This window comes from Neodiprion lecontei, chromosome 2 (genome assembly GCF_021901455.1).
Source record: "Neodiprion lecontei isolate iyNeoLeco1 chromosome 2, iyNeoLeco1.1, whole genome shotgun sequence".
NCBI classification, from domain to species: domain Eukaryota; kingdom Metazoa; phylum Arthropoda; class Insecta; order Hymenoptera; family Diprionidae; genus Neodiprion; species Neodiprion lecontei.
In genome coordinates, this window is record NC_060261.1 from 3010008 (window position 1) to 3029447 (window position 19440).

The 19440-nt window shown below is 39.8% G+C and overlaps 1 protein-coding gene across 2 annotated transcripts in view; it reads right to left on the reverse strand.

The window, feature by feature from the left end:
• Positions 1–19440, reverse strand: part of LOC107220155 (discoidin domain-containing receptor 2-like) — a 111540-nt gene that overhangs the window by 33411 nt on the left and 58689 nt on the right. The window contains exons 3-4 of one of the 2 annotated variants that reach the window (XM_046731510.1): positions 17760–17862; positions 2637–2868 (exon numbers count right to left, since the gene is read on the reverse strand). In XM_046731510.1, the coding sequence (XP_046587466.1) occupies positions 2637–2868; positions 17760–17862 (335 nt within the window). The remainder of the gene's footprint in view (positions 1–2636; positions 2869–17759; positions 17863–19440) is intronic. The other variant, XM_046731511.1, reaches the window with a different exon arrangement.

Sequence of the window (19440 nt, forward strand, 5' to 3'; positions counted from 1 at the left end):
TTGCATTATACGTTGCACACTTTTGTCAATTAAAAAAATGGAGAATCTAGTATGATACTTAATAAATGTAACGAGTAAGATATTCTGTGCGAAAATTGAATTTCTTTTTTTTTCTCTGTTCCTTTTCTATACGTAGAAGACACGAATATGCTTTAACCTAATTCAACTTGATGAATCTCAATCGCTCTTGTTCAGTCTTCGATTCCCAATTATGCTCTAATAATTTAGTAGATTGGTAAATATTTTTCAAAGTTCGAAATTTTTCAACATTCATTAACATAAATCAATGATCGGTAGACTAGAGAATGCGATATAAATTGCGACCAAAACGGAATTTCGTTCGTAGCATCGGTAAAGTGTGTAATTTACAAAATTACGTACAGATTCGTGTAAATTCCTGTCAATTAATATTTTACGGCTATAGATATACGCGTATGATACACAAAACGGCTGTGCGAGATCCGCGTGTATTTTCACATACTGCCTAATACAGAGGCAGAAAAGTTTACGCTTCTGCATTTAAATACCAATATGATAGGTATTTACATATACACAAAGTTTGCACGAAATGCAGAAATGCACTAAATTTTTCATCGGCTCGTTAGTGGGTACATGGCTCGTTGATGGATATTTTCCCATGCACATACACGTATGTACAAATCCAAAAGCAAAGTACATAATCCGGTATTAATTCCGATTCAATATTTGAACGGAAGAATTACGGATATGATCTAGACGCTGGATTTGTGTACATGCATATGGGATTATTTGCAAGCTCGATTGGTTTTTCCTATCATTTTCCAAAAAGCACTCAAGAAGATGAAGCTGTATATATATATATATATATATATATATATATAGAAATAAAAGATTTAATTGATAAACGATTTAAAAAATGTCTGTATCATGTTTAAAAATTCTAATCATCACCATAATTTTCAGCACACTTGTTTATTCGTTTAAAATATTCAAAATGTTTTTTTCTTCCTTGTACATGGGTTGAAAAAACAATTTTTATTCTCCCCCCTTGGATAAATAACGTGATTCGAATAAAGGGAGGAAACAAACAGTAGGGGAAAAAAAAAGAATAAAAAAAAAATTGCCATTCCGTCTGATTCTCACGATCAATGAACGTCCGTCAGATGCCAGAATTTTTTTAACTCGTCAATGTCAGAACAAATCATATAAAAATCGGGGAGAAAGAAAAATTAAATGACAGATACGAAATGGGTAGAATTGGCATAGCGTATATTGAAATTTTTTTATTTTAATTTTTCTTTTCTTTTCATTTAACGTCACGAACATATCACAATTAGCAAAATGGTTTCCGTTAAGCGCGCAGTCGAAAAGTAGACGTCTCTAGGTCTGAGCAAATATTTGAGAGGCGCAGGTTTCCTGCACATGCGAGACTTCTCGAATAAAGTTTTGAGTCCCGTAACGTCTTCGGAGCGATACGAGTCGGTGTGCAAAAGTTTCAGTCGAGACTTGAAAGCTGCAACTTGCTCGCGCACCTGCGCCATGAAACTCAATCGCGGAGTTCCACTAATCACTGGGAATTTTTAATTTCTATCCTGGAACGCTTCACGGTTTCGTGCGAAAGAAGGAAAATTATAAGAGTGAGAAAAAAAGGAAGAGAAAAAAAAAACACGAGGAAAAAAAAGGAAGGAGAGAAAAGAGAGGAAAAATAAGAAGGGTGAAATTCTATTACCCTCGGGTGTGCAGACTCCGTAATTTTTATCCCGGTTCAAAGGGGTTCGTTGGGTGCGAGGGGAACGACAAACTTCAGTCGGATGAAATGACATTAAAACAAATCTGTTTTCGCAAATTTCAGGCAGGAGGATATGTGCGGAAAAGAAGAGAAGTGTAGAGGGAAAAACAAAAAAAAAAAAAAAATTCTGGCGCGATGTAAAAGTTATAAATAAATATGTGAGTCGAAATTTCGTATCTTATAAATCTCAATGCAATTTTGATTTTATTTTCAGCTCCTCGAAAATAGAATTTTACTCAGTCGTTAGAATTGAAATAATGAGAAAAAACAAAGCATTTTCATGATAAGTTAAATTTTATATACGCATAGTGCTGTGTGAATTTATACGTCCGAGTTAAATGTTGCGTAACTGATTCATGATGAATAATCCGCGGTGATTAACCGCTACGATTTTCCACTAAATTATATATTTTTTTTTTTTTGCTTTCACTCCGTGTTTTCCCCAATTTGAACAAAATCAATCTTCCTCATTTCACCCTGTTTTTATAAATCCCCGCACGTGTTATGTACCGTGTGATAAAATATGTAGCGAAAATTATATGTACGCCTATATAAATAACCGTAATTAATTAACGAGCTGTAATTCAAAAAATAAAAAAATAAAAAAATAAATAAAACAAAATTCTGTCAGTCGTTCGGAGCAGCAGAAAAAAAAGAAAACGATATAATTAAAGGAAAAAATAAAACACTGGCCAAAAACAATTAGGTAAAGAAGCGAATTAGCAAATGGCTGCAAGTGGCATTTTTCTCGAAAACGGAAGGAAATGGAATTGGGAGTTTTAAAAAAAATTTCTTCTTCTGTTCGGTGGTGCAGAAGAGGGTGAGAAAAAATTTCTCCTTGAAGTGTAATATTATATATTATACTCACGTCCATTCCTCGCCGGTTTCTCCACCTCGTCCACTTGGTGAACCCGTTGCGCCAATACTCGACGAAATACTCCTCGGTGTATTCGACTCCGTGACCGTTTCCAAACCTTCCCTGAGTCCGGGCCGAGGTTAGAACCCTGGTGGTGTGGAGATTGATCTCGAGGTACTCCTTGCCTTCCTTGGTCACCATGTTTCGGGGACACCAAGCGCCGCCACCCTTGTCCTGGCGCAGTCTGAAAGCACGTTGCAAGCTCAAACGAGGGATTTTTGCCTCTTTTAGAAATTAGATATGAAAAAAGGACACAAGGCTGAGGAATTGGTAACATTGATGAGTCGTGAAATAATTGTTTTATGGAAAAATCATGATTGCACAGTTTTTAAAACCGCAGCATAACATAACATGAATCATACTAGAGGCATTGACTTTTTTTCACTTTTTTGTTTCATCGTTCAAGTTTGTAAAAAATATGAGGTCGGTCAAGCGGTACCATATATAAATATGGAATTGGGAAATGTATCGCTTTTTTTTTTATTTCGCCGAATGAAGCACTGCGGTATTAAAAAACTGCTCAGCTTCCATGAGTGCGGGCATATCACCACCGCGGATGCACGGAGGAAATAAATTGCGGAATATATACCTGTAGGAAGAAAAGCCAAACCCCCGTTTTCACAACCCGCATTATAACAATTATGAACATCGTAACAAGCTGGGTGCAGTGAATTCGGTGTATATTAAAAATTCATCACCATTGTATACAGTTTGCTGCAAGCTCAAACAATATGTTTGTACAAAATTTCATTATGTAGGGAATTAAATTACCTACTCGGTTACAAACTGTTCTTGTACGTACATGTATGTATATATAGAAATTTGTTTTCCCGCACGATGTAAATTGTCTGCCTACGATAATATCGTGATAATACAAGCAGCAATAACAGATCGCTTCTAGATACAGATTTTTGTACCGCCATTTTACCGACAGTCCCAAGACACAATCCTTTTCAAAATCTAGAATAATCTAGAAAAAAGGTTTGTGTCTTGGGAATATCGATAAGATGTCGGTAAAGGAATCTGTATTCAGAACCAGCTTTGCATTGCTACTTATATAGATAAAAAATAGTGATTTTCCATAAGAGGATTGCTCTCTCAATGATTGTCAGCGAATAAGGGACAGCTTGTGATAGTTCAGCAATACCCAAATTATCAATACCTGAGTCCTCAGAGATACAATAAGCGGTGGCTTGCTGACCCGATACAATATTGCTTATACTGGTTGAGCTAAGCGGTCAGATAACGCGTCAATATCGTTAAGCGTTCTGGCTCAAAGCCGACTAAGCATGGTCCAGCCCTGCTCCATCCTTCTCTCTCTCTCTCAGGTCGAACTATTGCGCTTTAAAGCTTAAAGCCCGGTCCTACAGATAATATGCGGATGCTGAATAAACTGACAAAAAAGGTATTGTGTATAATCATTATATCGATGTTCTCTTTCGTACTCTTTTTTTTTCTCGCTCTCTTTCTCTCTCTCTCTCTCTCTCTCTCTCTCTCTCTCTTTCTCTCTTTTCCCAAAAATAATGTTTTTCTGACGGGTATCAGATCAGACACGTCTGCTAGGAGGGAGGTGTGGGCGAGGAACGGATTAAAAGGGTGGGACTTCATTACAATAAAAGAGATAAATTCGGAAGAAAAGAAATAAATAAAAAAAAAGAACGGCGGGTCATTCGGATATCAGTTTTTACAATCGGACCCTTCTTTTTTTGCTTATCCCTTTGCCGGAGGATTTACGACCGTTGAAAATCTCACAAGCATAAAGAAGAAAGAGAGAGGAAAAAAAATAAAAAAAACTTTACATCCCTCCGAAATTTCACTCCACTTGATCCTTAGAATATGTAACCTGACTATTGTATTGTAGGTAATACAGGCATAGGCATGTATATAGGTGCATGTACGCGTTATATGTATATGTACATATCGTACGTATAGTCAGTTCGAGAGTGAACTTGGGATAGCAATTAAAGACAACCTTCTAATCAAGCTTAATTGGCTGTACCGCGAGATGTACCTTCTTACTCTGACAATCCTTCCTTGTCTAATTTAACGATCAAACGGCGATTCGATCCCGCAGCCATATTCGCAAAGCCTTCAGCAATTTCCCACTCGTGCCTGCCGGCTGCACCACTTTAATTACACAATCGGTGTAATAAAAACTGTAGTCTCGGAGGATTTAACGCTCATTGTTACGCGTCTTATTTCACTCCCTCCTCTCTCTAAATCTATAGGCTAATTTACAATTAGGCACTTGTTTCATAATTCCTTTTAATTTCACTCCCTTGGGTTGGAACGTGATCTCGACTTTCTTGTTTTCGCATTTTTTCTTCGTTTTTTTTTAATGGTACAGGATCTAAATTTATACGATCATAAAACTTATCGAAAGATACCCATCAATTTCAAAGATCAATAAAAAGATAAGAAAAGAAGAATAAAATTTGCCAATCTTGAAGTAAAGTGATAATTAAATTTCAGATAAGTTACATGAAAATGATATGACGTTGAAAAGATCGTTGTTAAAAATTTTCAAGGTCAATTCAAAATCGTACAATTAATAATCGCAGTACAATATTCTGTATAAAGATACATCCATGTATGATACGAATAAACTCCGCATATATATAATATATGCGAAGTTAATTTATAAAATCTGATTTGCCGCATGGTGAGTCAGACAGATAATACACATGCATATATATGTTAGAGTTACGTATCGCTGCTGTGATGGAGAAGCCAATCAGACAGGCCGAGGATGCACTTGGATTTGTAAAGGGTACGTATTATGTATAGGTATAATATAAGTAAGGGAAACCACGGACCCAGAAGAAAGGGGGAGAAACGAGAACGAAGAGGAATAGTACTTATACCTATACATATAAGGTATGTACAGATATACCTACGTATGTATAATAGGCGAGTAGAATCAGACGGGGGAGAGTTGGCTTCCTGCAGGGGAGAAGTGGAGGAGGCATTACCTGCGATGGCGCGCACCTCATCGCTCGAAAGATGCATTAGCATTGCTAATGACGACCGTCGTTACCACCACATGCTGCAGGAGCCCCCCTTCAACCCACCCCTGGAATAGCCGAGAGGATATCCACCCCATAGCACTTTCCTTTACACCCTGGTCTCAACAATTCGCCTTGACTTCGACGTCGAATCGTGCCGAATACGTCGCTAATTTATCTCTTTCGCGATATGAAAATATGTGGAATTTTTCGTAAAAGTTAATAGTTTTACTAGCACGTCGTTAAGGATATCGAAATCTATGGAGTAATTATTGTGCGATGGGAATAAAGTTGAAGAGAATTAAATATACTCACTAGTGTCGTATTTATTTACAACTTTTCTCAGGTTTTATTTGGTCATTCCACAGGTTGGTTCCAAGTAAAGAAAGAAAAATCTGCTTGAGCTTAACACGATCCGATAAGTAAGCTTAATTATTAGGATGCGGCTTCGAGAATATGAATTAGAAGAATGCCTAAATTATTGTCATTTTTTTTTTTTTTTTCATTTTTGGTTAGCGATTTTTAAGACTAAAACACTTTTTGTTACAATTTAAGCTTTTATAGACTCCAAATTCGAAATAGTAAGAAATTCAAAGAGCTGCATTATTAAAAAATTATCATAGGATCAACAGTTGAGAAAAAACGATAAGATGTCACCGTTTTTCGGCTATATCTTTTGAACCTGCCGATCTAGACCGAAGAATGGTAAGAAGGCAAGAAAACTCTCTTCAAGTGTCAGCTCTTATGCACGAAACGAATATTACTTACAGGCATGTAAGTTGGGCTAATTTTCCTCGCGTAATATCTGCACGCGCAATAAATAACACCTGGGATCTTACCGAATTAGTGAAATACAGGCGAGCTGCTCGGTGTCGGGTGAAAGGCCCGTTATGGGGTAGAATTATTGTCAATAACGGCGGAATCGCACTCTCTCCGTATTGTGCGGCCTGCCTGTTACGTATCAAGGCTTAGGGTATCGATTTGCCCGGAAGCTTCCTCCTTACTTCTCATGGCTTCGATTCTCCTGAAGGTACAATGTTCTGTGACCCTGAACCAGGCATATTTTTTATAAGTAGTAATATCAGACCGGTTCTGGATACAGATTCCTGTAACCGGCATCTTACCGACACTCCCAAGACACTAACCTTCCCAAAATCTAGAATAATCTAGAAAAAAAGGGTTCGCTTCTGAAATATTCTAGTGGAAAGGTTTGTGACTTGGGAGTGTCGATAAAATGTCGGTGCAGGAATCTGTGTCCAGAGCTGGCCTTGTATTGTTACTTAAGTAAGCTAGGCAGGCTTCTTTCTTGCTTCTCATGGCTTTGATTCTCCTGTAGGTATAATGTACTGTAACCCTGGGCCAGGCAAATATTTTGTATAAATAGTAATACAAGACCGGTTGTAGATACAGATTCCCGTAACCGACATTTTACCGACACTCCCAAGGCACAAATGTTCGCAAAATCTAGAATAACGTAGAAAAAAGGGTTCTGGTCTGAAATATACTAGTAAAAAGGTTTGTGTCTTGGGAGTGTCGATAAGATGTCGGTGCAGGAATCTGCGTCCAGAACCAGCCTTCATATTGCTACGCCACCTACTCCTTGCTTCACATGGCTTCGGTTCTTCTTTAGATACAACCACTAACCCTGAATGAGGTATATTTTGTATTCAGTAAAGGACCCAAGTATTTCGTTATCTGTCTCTTGGGCCACGCGAAGTCAGCCGCAGCGCTTTGCCATACAAGGAGTATGAATTCATTAATTTAATTTTTTTCCCTCCTTTTCCTTAGTTTTTTTTTTTTCGTTTCTTATTTTAATTATAAGTTCGAGACCGCTTTCACTACCTCTTATCACATAACTGAAGTAATTAGGCTATTCGAATGGAGAACCCGTTACCATTTAACCCCATGGACAGGTAGATTATACTATACTTATACCTGTTGCTAGATAAGCTCGATGTTCAATTACACTCGAGATTGTCTGACTCCTTAATTTAGGCAATTTTTTCATTTTTTGTTCTGGGAAGCTCCGGTTTTTCTCACGTTCATTAGTCAGGGGAACGAGTTTCGGTTTTAATTTCTTGACGGTGTAATTCAAGAGTTTCCCATCGTATACGAATGAGAACTTCTGACATTTTGACCATTCGAGTCCACAAAACCCTCGAGATAGAATTTGATCCGAATTTGAGCTCAATAAGTCAACAGATATAAGAATTATGAACATTTTCTCTCCTCGCGATGTTAAAAGTATATAAGCTAAAATTTTTCATGGAAATGTATATAATTTAATATTGAAGTAAAAACTGTGGCGTAAGATTTTCTCATTCAAGTATGCCAACTCATTTATTTCTCTACCAGAACTGACTGTTCAAAATTAAATATTCAATAACATATTCCTCGCTGACTTCAAACTTGAATCCAAATTAAAAAAAGAATGATGCTTCATTAAAATGAATACTTTTAATTATCCATCCACTATTTCTATTTCCATAAATATGAATAATTCTATGAAAATTTCGTATTATTGCTTTCTTTCCTGTCTTACAGGTTTTCTTGTGATTTCGAAATATGAAGCAACGTAGAAAAAAAAAAAAACTTCACCAAAATTTCCCCTCGGCTCAAAACAAAAAAACAAAACATTTCTTGCAACGAAAAATCGGCCTGCCTTGACGTATTGTACATCGCAAAAATGTTAATCTCGGCAATTTGGATGTAAGAGGCAAGCGTAAGCACCGCTTACATGGATCAACGGTAATTAATATGCAAAACGGGGGTGGAGACGCGGGGCAAGTTGCCTATACTATCCGACGACGACGACGAGGATGAGGAGGAGGAGGAGGATGATGATGACGACAACGGTGCCCGGGATTCAACACGTGTTTTATTCACCCGTTAAATCTTAACGCTCTTTGAAATTCTGCTTACGTAGCGGCCCGCCGCGCGACAATCGCGTTGGTGTAACACCATATATACATATATACATATTACATTAGGGTGCTTTGTTTGAGATGAATATTTGTTTTTTTTTTTTAGCTCAATTCACGGTACATCACTCTGAGCATCCAAAAAAGAATTCTCACCAAAGATGAGCTCTTAATTTTAATTCCAAGTACTCGCTAAACGAATTTGAAATTTCTCCATTTATTTAACGCGTAAATTTCAATTTTTTTTCTGAAAAAAAATTAGTGATAATAATAACAACAATAATCATAATGATGACAATGACAATTTTGTATCAGCGATACTGTAATTACTTTTTTTTCGACAATAATTTAATGAATAAGTACTGAAATCTAGGCTAAAACGAGGATATTTTGAATTTTTCAATGTTCAATTGGATGTATCTCTTAAACTACTAGCCTTACGGGTTTGGCTTACATGGCGTTTTTTTTTTGTAGGAAATTTAATTTTCTACAAAGAAGTCAAATACAATTTTGCTGTGAAGTTAGTGGTTCACGAGAAAAATGAAAAAAACCATGAAATTAGAGAAAAAATCGGTTTTAAGACTTATTACTGACGAGTCGGTTCACCAAACATAGATTGGCTGTAGGTGCTTTCAAAGAGCAAAGAATCCCCTGTAATTTACATCTACAGCCGATTGAATATCCCTAAATGCCGCGTTGTTTTAGATAATTGAATTAAAAAAAAAAAAAAAAATCGAAATTTACGTGTTAAATAAATGGGAAAATTTCAAAGTCGTTTAGCGAGTATTCAGAATTAAAATTAAGAGCTCATCTTTGGTGAGAATTCTTTTTTGGATGCTTAGAGTGATATTTCGTGAATGGAGCAAAAAAAAAAATAATCGTCTCAAACGAAGCACCCTAATATACGTACAACCACACTATACACTATAGACAATATATACTATACTCTATATATATATATATATTGTTTTTTCACGTACACGGATACCACACCCCCCTTTTTCACCCCTTATTCCCTCCTTTTTTTCACCATCCGACCGTCGTACTTTTCCTCTCGAGCTCGTTATTCCAACAGATTCTGGGTGGGTACATAACGCCACTTTCCACCTCGCCCTCCTCGTCTCATCCATCCTATCCCACCCACCTCTGACACGCGTATATCAACCCCAAACTCTCCCGGTTCACGCTCACGTTTGATAAGCTTTTTGCTGACTCTTTCGACTTTTTTTTCTCTGTTTCCCCATTTTTTTTTTTTTTTTTTTTTTTATGCTCCCTTCTTTTTCAATTACTAATTCTGTTTCGGTTCCCCCCTCCCCCCTTTCTCCTCCCACCTCCGCCACCCTCGCCAGCTGTTTTATTTTCACATTATACTATACATTACTCCGCGATATATTATCGTGCAACGTTTGCGTTGAGTACGTGGCTTTTAATTTTTTTTTTTTTTTTTTTTTTTCGTTGCAATTTTTCATCTCCAGATCCTGGGGGGGGGGGGTGCGGGGGGGAGGGGGGGAGGTCTTCTGCGTGTACGGAGATAAAACGCGGGTTATATTTTGTGCCAAGAATGTGAAAAATTAATGAAATTATTACACAGATACGTGGGTACGGTTGACAGATGCGCTTGAACGTGTCGATTTGAAAATATATTTAACAGGGAACGAATGAGAGAAGAAAAAAAAAATGTAAAAATTCGGATCAACACCGAACGAAAAATATTCTCACAAATACGGTTGTCGGGTGAAAATCGCGTGCTGCTCTTGAGGGTCGAAAGAAGAGGGCGCGTCGTTTATGTAATAATGAAAAGAGTGCGGGAAGAGGCAGCGGAGATATTAATTGGCGTTAAATTACACGCGAGGGAAGGCGAAATCGGACGGGGAGGGGGAGGGAGGGGGGTTAGGATTATAAATATAAAGGGCAGGTGAGCGGGTGTGTTACAGGCATATAGACAGGGTTGTTAATTAGCCGCCTGAACCTTCGCAGGATCATTTCCTCACGTAATCATCCTAATTTAGTGATTTTTCGAGAACTCGTTCTTTTTTTTTTTTGTTGCCCCCCCCCTCCCCCTCACTCACTCTATTTCGAGTCGCATCCGAACGAAACGAGCTTTTAACTGAATTTTCACAAGTTTTCAGAGTATGAAAATACTTTTACAGAACCGGTTATTGTTGAACGAGAAAAATATGTGTATATACGTATTATGTACACGTATGAAAGTATTTTTTCTTTCTGGCACACTCAAGAGCATTTTTCATTCAACATTCCGTTTTACGAATCGAAATTCCAGTCACGACGTGACGGACACGTGGAAAAGGGCTGAATTTTGCGCAGCTGAGAGACACGGACCCCGTAGAAGTTTGACGCAAGAATACAAAACAGGCGCGAGGGGGTGGAAAGTAAAGAAAAAAAAAAGTAAAATAAATAAACATTTCTTCAGTCAAATAATATGCTCACGATTTGAATCCCCGGCTGTCTAATATATACATTGTTTTATATACACGTGTGAGACACATTTTTATCTCAAGGTAATATATGGACAGTATGTAACCCGTGAGTGATAATAAAGTCATCTAACATATTTTTTTTTTTTGACTAAAATGAAAAATGTGAACATGGAAAATAATATTTGAAATTTAGATGTTACCTAAGATCACTTCTAATCGGATCAATCTAATTATTTATTCATTAGTAACGATAAATAAATGTTTTTTGACTCAAGTATTTTTTCCCGCGTAAAATAGATCTGGCAACAGCGCATGTAGTAGATGTCTGTTGTTGGCAATGTTTAGTTGAGTTTCATTGATAAATTTAAAAAATGAGGAACGAAACAACTCAATTTTGAAACAACTACGACGATTTGAGAGGAAAAAAAATTAATAAATGGAAAAAAAGTTTTTTATCCGACGTTGCCACACTTTGCAATTCATTTTTAAATATGGCTGACTGATATTTTCGTGAATTTTCTACCATTTAGATCAAATTACTCGCAAAACTACACGTCAGAATACGTTTCTTATAATTTCTGTGTAATCTACGAGAATTGATTAATAACAATTACAGTGTGTTGTATTTTTATTTTTAGCAGTTGTAATTGAGTATCAAATTTTTAATACTTAATTACAGAAAAATTACTCATCAGATCTGTATCAGAAAAATTATTTTATACGTTTTATACGCTGTACTGCAAAAAGAAGACAAAAACCGTCTCTACCGGTAAGTTAGAAGACTGTATTATACTTGGAGCACCATGCCGGGTTTCAGGAGGAGCAGAAGTCTATTACCACCCACCCATAGCCGCGTTACACAGATGCGGAAAACTTTTGATCCGATATTGTCGCGAGGAGTATAATAAGGGAGGGGGGCTAGGTACGATTCGGAGGGGCGGAGGAAAATTTTTCGGCTCAAACTTGATAAAATTTGCGAGCTTCGGCCGAAAGTTTTGGAAATATTTCCTTCCCTTACAGAGCAGATACACTCTCGGCGGTTTTCATCCACTCGGATCTTTCCCTCCCTTCATCCCCCAAAAAATAAGGTAATCTCATCGCCGCTCCCGGTGTGCAGATAGCGGAGAAATCTTGGAAGAGGAAGGGGAGAGAATACCGAGATGTGGTACGCGTGTATGGACCATCTGGAGGAATGCGGGGGGGGGTGGGGGGGGGGGGGGGAGGGGGCGAAAAAACGTGGAATTCTTTATCGATCGGGGGTGTTTCATGTCCCTCGGTAATATTTCGACCCCCCTTCTCCCCCACCCTCGTAGCGGGTGTGGTTAAGAAGAAAAAGAAAAAAAAAAAAAAATATTACTACCGATTTTCTTGAAAAATATCCACACCTATTTTTTTTTTTTTTTTTTTCTATTTTGGCGCTTTTGATTTCAATGAAATTTAAAACACGATCGTAGTTTTTTAAACGGAAACTTTTGTACAGTTTCGTGTAGTTTTTGCATGTAGACGATCGTTGTAAAATTTTTAATCGCATTTTCGCTGTAGTTTTTACTTGTTGTATAAAAGTTAATATTTTTCTGCGATATTTTATCCACGAATAATTGTTATTTCTTCGATTAACCCAAGGTTGTAGATGTGTTCTTTGATGTTGTAATTGTAAGACCTACCAGTTTTTTTTTTTTTTTTTTTTTTTTTTTTTTTTTACAATTATCCACACAGTCTACGCGAAAAGTTTGTACCATTTCTTTTTAAACCTAAGCTTTCACGTACGAATTTGTACAATAATGTAGGCTTTTCTTTTCTTTCTTCGTCGCGATTTCTTTCATGCAGTTAATTTTTTTTATTTCGTCGTGAAAAATAATACATATACGTAACAACGATTTCCGGCAAATTTTTGTTCATCGATTCCCGAAATATCGTAGAAATTATTCTCACCAATCGGACGCGCGAAACAAATCGACGTTTCGCTTCTTCTCACACGCAGATTGATCCGAAAGCTCCGCCTTTCGCCATCTCTCCAGCATCCCCAAGGGTTGCTTTTCAACGTTGCACGATAATTTCGTGTATCGTACACGGATCGGCATGTCGCCACATTCCCCCCCCCCCCTCATCCACCTCCACCTCCACCTCAATTCGCCAACTACATTTGGTCAGGGTTCACGAGGGTGTGACACCCCGGCTATCCCGATGTGTCCTGTAGCGGCTGCTGGTCGTCGTACGGTATTATTGAATATGCCCGCCAGAAATGCGCGGCCTCGAAATATGCCATCAGGTAAATGACCCGTAAAAATTCCTGCTTCAAGTCCCCCTTGACGATTTTTTATACTCAGCCGAAATCCACCCCCCCCCCCCCCCCACCCCCTTCCCCAGGAGTACGTTTCTCCCTTTTACTTATCAATTTAGTAATTTTCTTTTTTTTTTCCTTTTGTCGCCGTTACTCGTTTTATCAAACCCTGAATTTGTGTATTTGAATATCGTTTATTTATTATTATTATTATTATTACTATTTTTTATTTGTTTTCTCTTGATTTCGCCTTTCGACTGCGTAAGGAGATGGGAGAAAGATACGAGTAATTGAAAATAAAAACGAGAAAGGGACTCTCAACGAGTATTATACATATCGGGGAGCCTGACATACAATCTGCGGAATACGACAAGATCGTCGTTAAAAGGTTGAGGGTGAAGGCCAGTCAGCCTGACGAATTCTTCAAACGGCATTTGAGATAAAGGGCATTGAAGGGATGTGTGCGCGTGTAGAAATACGAGTATACGCTTAACGAGGAGCGAGTGGATAAAAGAATTCCCAAAATCGCGTCTCGTGACTTTCGTTAACCTCTCGTTATACGGGAATTCGAATCAGATCGATGCGCGGACGAGAGAGGTGTTCCTGGAAAACGGTTTTATTCCGATCGAAAGGAAATCCGGCGATGTTTTCCGAATCAAAAGAACGACACGGGACAATCAAATTCTCTACGATAAACAAAGAAGAAGAGAATTAATAAACAATTTAAAAAATAAAACAAATACAACAACGTTGCGTGAATTCAGACCCGTTCACGATATTCATCGGAGCTTTTCCCACCGTTCTCCAAAAGCCGGTATATATTATGGATAATGGATGCGGCCCGGCTGAGGAGTTCCGCACTATCTGCCTAAAAGTTTTCGACTGACGTGGCCCAGTTTCCACCCCCCGAGTCAAAACTATCCCGGCCGATTCTACTGCATCTCTCGCACCGAGTACCCGTACAATTTCACCGCAAGAGGCTCTCCGAATTTGTCGCGGTTTCTCCCTCTTCAATTTTTTTTTTTTTCTTCTCTTCTTCTTTCTTTGTCTCATTCGCTCCCTTCTGTTTTTCTCACCCGAATTCCTACGGTTCCTAAAGTTACAACACCTAAGGATTGTTAAGCCTTCGGTATGCCCGAATTTCGGGCTGAATAGTAAGTAAAAAAAAAAAACAAAAAAGAAGAGAAAAAAGAAATCTGTAATACAATCGTACGAGTGAAACGTAACGATCGAAGACGAAGTTGAAAGTTTGTCAAATCACGCGTCAAACTTCCGTTGTTTAAGGTATTTTAATTTCACGCAGTGATTCGAGCAGCAAAGCGAGAAGGATTTGTCAAGAACCAGGGTGGTGACAGGGTGAAGTAATGCCTCTTCCAATTCAGGCCCGTGTCAGGGTGACGTCTCACACCCCCTCCACCCCCTTCTTGCACCAACTTCTGCTTGTACTTGTTCGTGCGTGCCCGTTGAATAGTCCTATTATACCTCCAACACAAGCGCTCTAGGAAAGTGCAAGGAGGGGCGAAGGGGGAGGGGGGACGGGGATGCGCGAGTTTCGTTATCAAAAGAACGGTACGTATGACGCTTTGGTTCGTTTTTATTTTTTTTTTTCCGTTTCTTCGCGTTCGAGATTTATGCCAAACCTTCGTCGTACGCGACGTAGCTGGTATGGGTGTATACGGAGTTAGCCTCTCTAGGTTCCGCGACACAATATCAAGCCTCCACCCCAATCCCCCCCTCCTTTCAACGCCCTTATACCGATTCTATACCCTCGCGCATCAATGTGTGTATCCGAGTACCAGCGCGTTATTTGCGTTGATGCGCCACGCGAAGGATTCGCCCGTAAATCATGTGACCCACCACCACCACCACCACGTGCGCGTCTCTCTTCCCCCACCGTTACCTACACTCAGCTCGCCGTTTCCAACCCCTGAAAATACGGAACTGTGTACAGGAAGTGGCGGAAACCGTTGCCGATACGATACGATACGCGGCAGAGCGACACGTCTCTACATGTGGATAGTTACAAATGGGACACACTCCGCATCTGCGTACCTCACACACACACGAACACACGCACGTGCATGTATATACATTATATATTAGGTAGATATGTACAATACATACATTTCTACGTATATACTACGCGCACACACACACACACACATATATATATAAATACATGTCCATATACGTATGTATACAAAGGTAGTACAGATGCACGCTCGGGGTTTCGCTTCATCCCCACGACATGACACCACCATCGCACGGTTAAGGGTGGGTTGCCGACCATTTGTCGCAGCGGTGAAAGCCATACGATACGTGCTACGTGGCGGGCCACCAGACGCAGGTTCCGATTTCATCCATCGAATTTGCTGCCCTGCAGCCATCGGTATAAGGTATAAGTCGACGACCATCTTTCTTTTTTTTTTTTTTTTTTTTTTTTACCCGCCCGGCAACACCTGAGTAATGCTCGCACGTCACCGGGCTTCGATTCTTACCAATGCCGCCTATTATATGGCTGCCTTGATAAAGGCCTCGATTTGTCTCGAGGAGACCTGCGGATCATCCGTCTGACTGGGTATACTTACGTGACTGTGTATGTATGCATGTGAGCACGAGTGTGTGTGTCTGTGTGTGCATGTGTGTACCTTTTAGGTGGGCATGTATACATATACCTATGTAGACACGCAGCTTGGTATATGCTAGATATACCGGAAACGCGACAAGAAACACAGTTTTTGCCATCCCTTCCTGCACGCGGACTCCACCGTATCCACTATCCACCCCTTCTAGCACAGATGAAAGCTATACGGTATATATAGCCTCGATGGCTGAGGAATTGGTCCCAAGAATTTACGGGAATCAAGATCGGTTATCGTTTCAACCGATCGGTCGTTTATTTCTTTCTTTCCAGGGTTTTTTTTCCTACCCCTCAGTTTCCCCCGATCTATTTTTTTTTTTTTCTTAGTTTCTTTTTTGTCCATATGTCCTTAGTCCGCATGAACGCGAAAATTCGATTCCAGTCTGAGTGCGCGAGAAAATAAGTAGACGGATGAAAACCGAGGGGCAAGGACGAAAAACAAAAGGGAGAAAAAAAATAAATAAAAAAAAAAAAAAATGGAAAACTTTCTCAAAGCGCAAGCTTTCACTTTCTAACCCCAACCCACTCTCTGCAAATTGTCGAGGCACGCATGTTTCGGTTGGTAGGTAAAAAAGGGACCAGGGTGGTCGTGTTTTTTAAGAACAGTATTATCGATTTTTCATCCCTTGCTCGGATTCATGGTGCTCGGTTAAAAATCAGAATTTCGACGAAGTAAAGAAACAAAACTTGAAAGAGAAAAAATCATCCTGCGCGGAATACAATTTCGCTGGATATAGTCATTTTGCAATTTCGATACAATAAATTTCGATACAAGTAAATGATAAAAAAAAAGTGACGATTTGGCAAATATATTTTACAGAACCGTGTTAATTACAAAGGAAATTATCAATCAAAGGTTTCACAGGATGGCCACAAATTTTTGGGGGAATAAAATTCTATCTAAAAATCTAAAAACTTGTTACCTCAAAAAATTATTTCCAATTCTCGTGATAGAAAATGATACTTTCAGTATTTTCGATGACGAAATTAAAAATTGCCCGACGATTCCAGGTTTGTTCCATGACCCCTTTTAACACCCTGAAAGATTTCCAGGTTTTCAAGGTGTGTAGCCACCCTGTTCCAATCTCGAGTGTTAAGTATAGTAATTTGAAGTTGGGCCGTGACCAAATTCTTTGAGGTATCCATACGCAAAATAGGTATAGTATACCTGTATAAAAAAGGGTTGTGAAAGCGGTATTACAGGTCAGTGATTGGCCTGAAAAATTTCGTACCTCGTGCCTGTCTCGGAGCCGTTAACGCCCGGGAGCTTTCACCGTTTGGCAAAATACTGCTTTAATACAGATTTATTGCCGGTAAGAGCTCGGCCCCGCTTGCCTAATACAGGTATTATGCTGAGGCGAGCTTCGGGAATTTACACAAAATTGGGGGTAATTTGTAGGGCAGTCCTTCTTGGCTTCAGCTATACACACCGTGATGGTGGGGCGGAGGGGTTGGAGGGGGTGGATATATAAGGCTCCTCGAGCGCTCCCCGTGTGTATCTTGTAGTTTGGACCGTAATGACCCACCCCCTCTTCTTGTTTGTCTTGTTTCCTTTGTTGTTGCTTATACAGTTGCTTTCGGTTCCCGCGACCGTTATAACCGAAACCAGGTTGCAAATATCCGCCATCCGGCGGCCCTCCAAACGAGCCTCACTAGCGGTTTACACGATCGGTAAACATTCGGAGATACAAATGTGATAACAACCCTCGAGCGAACATACAAGCAAGGTCAGCAAGGGTGCAATCGCAGACGGACAAAAACTTGCATAAGTATAGTTTTATTTAATCACCTTGCGTGCTTCGGTCCGAGGCTTGGATCGTACATGGAACTTGCCGTGATGTCGTCGTCAGGAATTTCCCCATTTTCCATCCCCAGGGCCACGGTACATTGCCCTGGAATACACACACATAAGAAAAAGAAAAAGGAACAAAGAATTAGGTGACAGGAAATTCTATAACTTTGTAATTCTCTAACAATCAGCAATAATAATTCATACGTTATAATTTCCGACAGTTGCACGTAATATTATAAGTTCAGCAACTTCGTAACTTCGTTCAAGCAGTCATATGCGATTTAAAGACTTTTGAGAAGGTAGGTGACATATTCAGTCGAGTGAAGGTAACCACCGGGGCGCATTGTATAATCCAGCAGTGAATATAACGAGAGAACGAGAATTTATTCAAGTGACTAATTATTCCCTCTTTTTCTTCTAGGAATAAAAAATATAGAGCAGGAAAAAAGAGTGAAGGAGAGAGAGAAGAGAGAGACAGAGAGAGAAAGTAGACAATATGGCAAAAGGAGGACTGAAAATGGACGATAAAGTGAAAAAGAAAGAAAAAACGAACGAACAAAGTTATAAAAATTGCCCGGGCGGTAATTTCTCTTAGCGTTCAGGCCGTGTGATAAATTGGTGGCAGCGGTGGGATGCGGAGGTGCAGTGCACTCAAGTTACCGGCTCGCTACAATGCCTGGCTAGCTGGCTAGCTCGGGGGAAGTTTCAAAACTGCAGAATGCAGCCGTGGTCCCGGGATTAGTCGGAGCAGAACGAATCCTGTCCTGCAGCGAAGCGAGGGTAGCGGGGGGGAGGGGGGATGGCAATAAGGGGATATAGGAGGGTGACTGGAAATGTTTCGGTCCAGAAGGAACGGTTGGAAGGCATTACGTAGTCCAACTTCCGGTACCCCCATGCGGCAGTCCATCGCGTTCCGTCGTTCCCGTGTCCTGTAACGTGTGCGTGCGTGCGTGCGTGTCTCTGTGTGTTCAAGTTACAACCCCTAATTCCTAAGGGCGGGGGAGGGGACGCGTGCACGTGTTTCACCCGGGAACCGTCGGAGTTAGGTGAGACAAACTGTGGAATGAGCAATGCGAAGCGCGTCCGTTCGATTGAAAAATTCATCAGTGAAGGGAGGCGATGCGTGTGTTTTTTTTTTTTTTTTTTTTTTTTTTTTTTTTCATCCACCTTTTTGAGCTCGGGATGCAGGTGCGGCTCTGTTCCCGTGTTAAACTATTCATTGGTGACGTATGCGCGTCCTTCCCCGGCGTGGTGAACGACGTCCGCAATTCGTCATTCCCACCGTTCGCGTTCCCTACTGCTGTTGGTTATTCGTTCGTTCTGTACCCCCAGTGTGTTATTGATTTCAACCCCGGTTTACGTGCTCCTCCAGCTTTTCGTGATTCTAGTATACTGGAAACCCTGCACAGTTAATTGACTCAGTTTGCTACAATTTAATCATACGGTACCGGATGCAATCGAAACGGTTCATCGACGATTATAAGCTGCTGCTGAAACCGTTGTGTTTACGAATGTTTACTCGGGGGATGTTAACAACAATGTATGAATTTTGCATCTTTGATTCGGCGTCCGATTTGATGTCACGTATCAAAGGTCGACCAAAGGTTCGTGTTATTATATGCATGAGTCTCAAAGTCTTCGATCATTTTGAAATACATAACACGTATCATCCGACGAG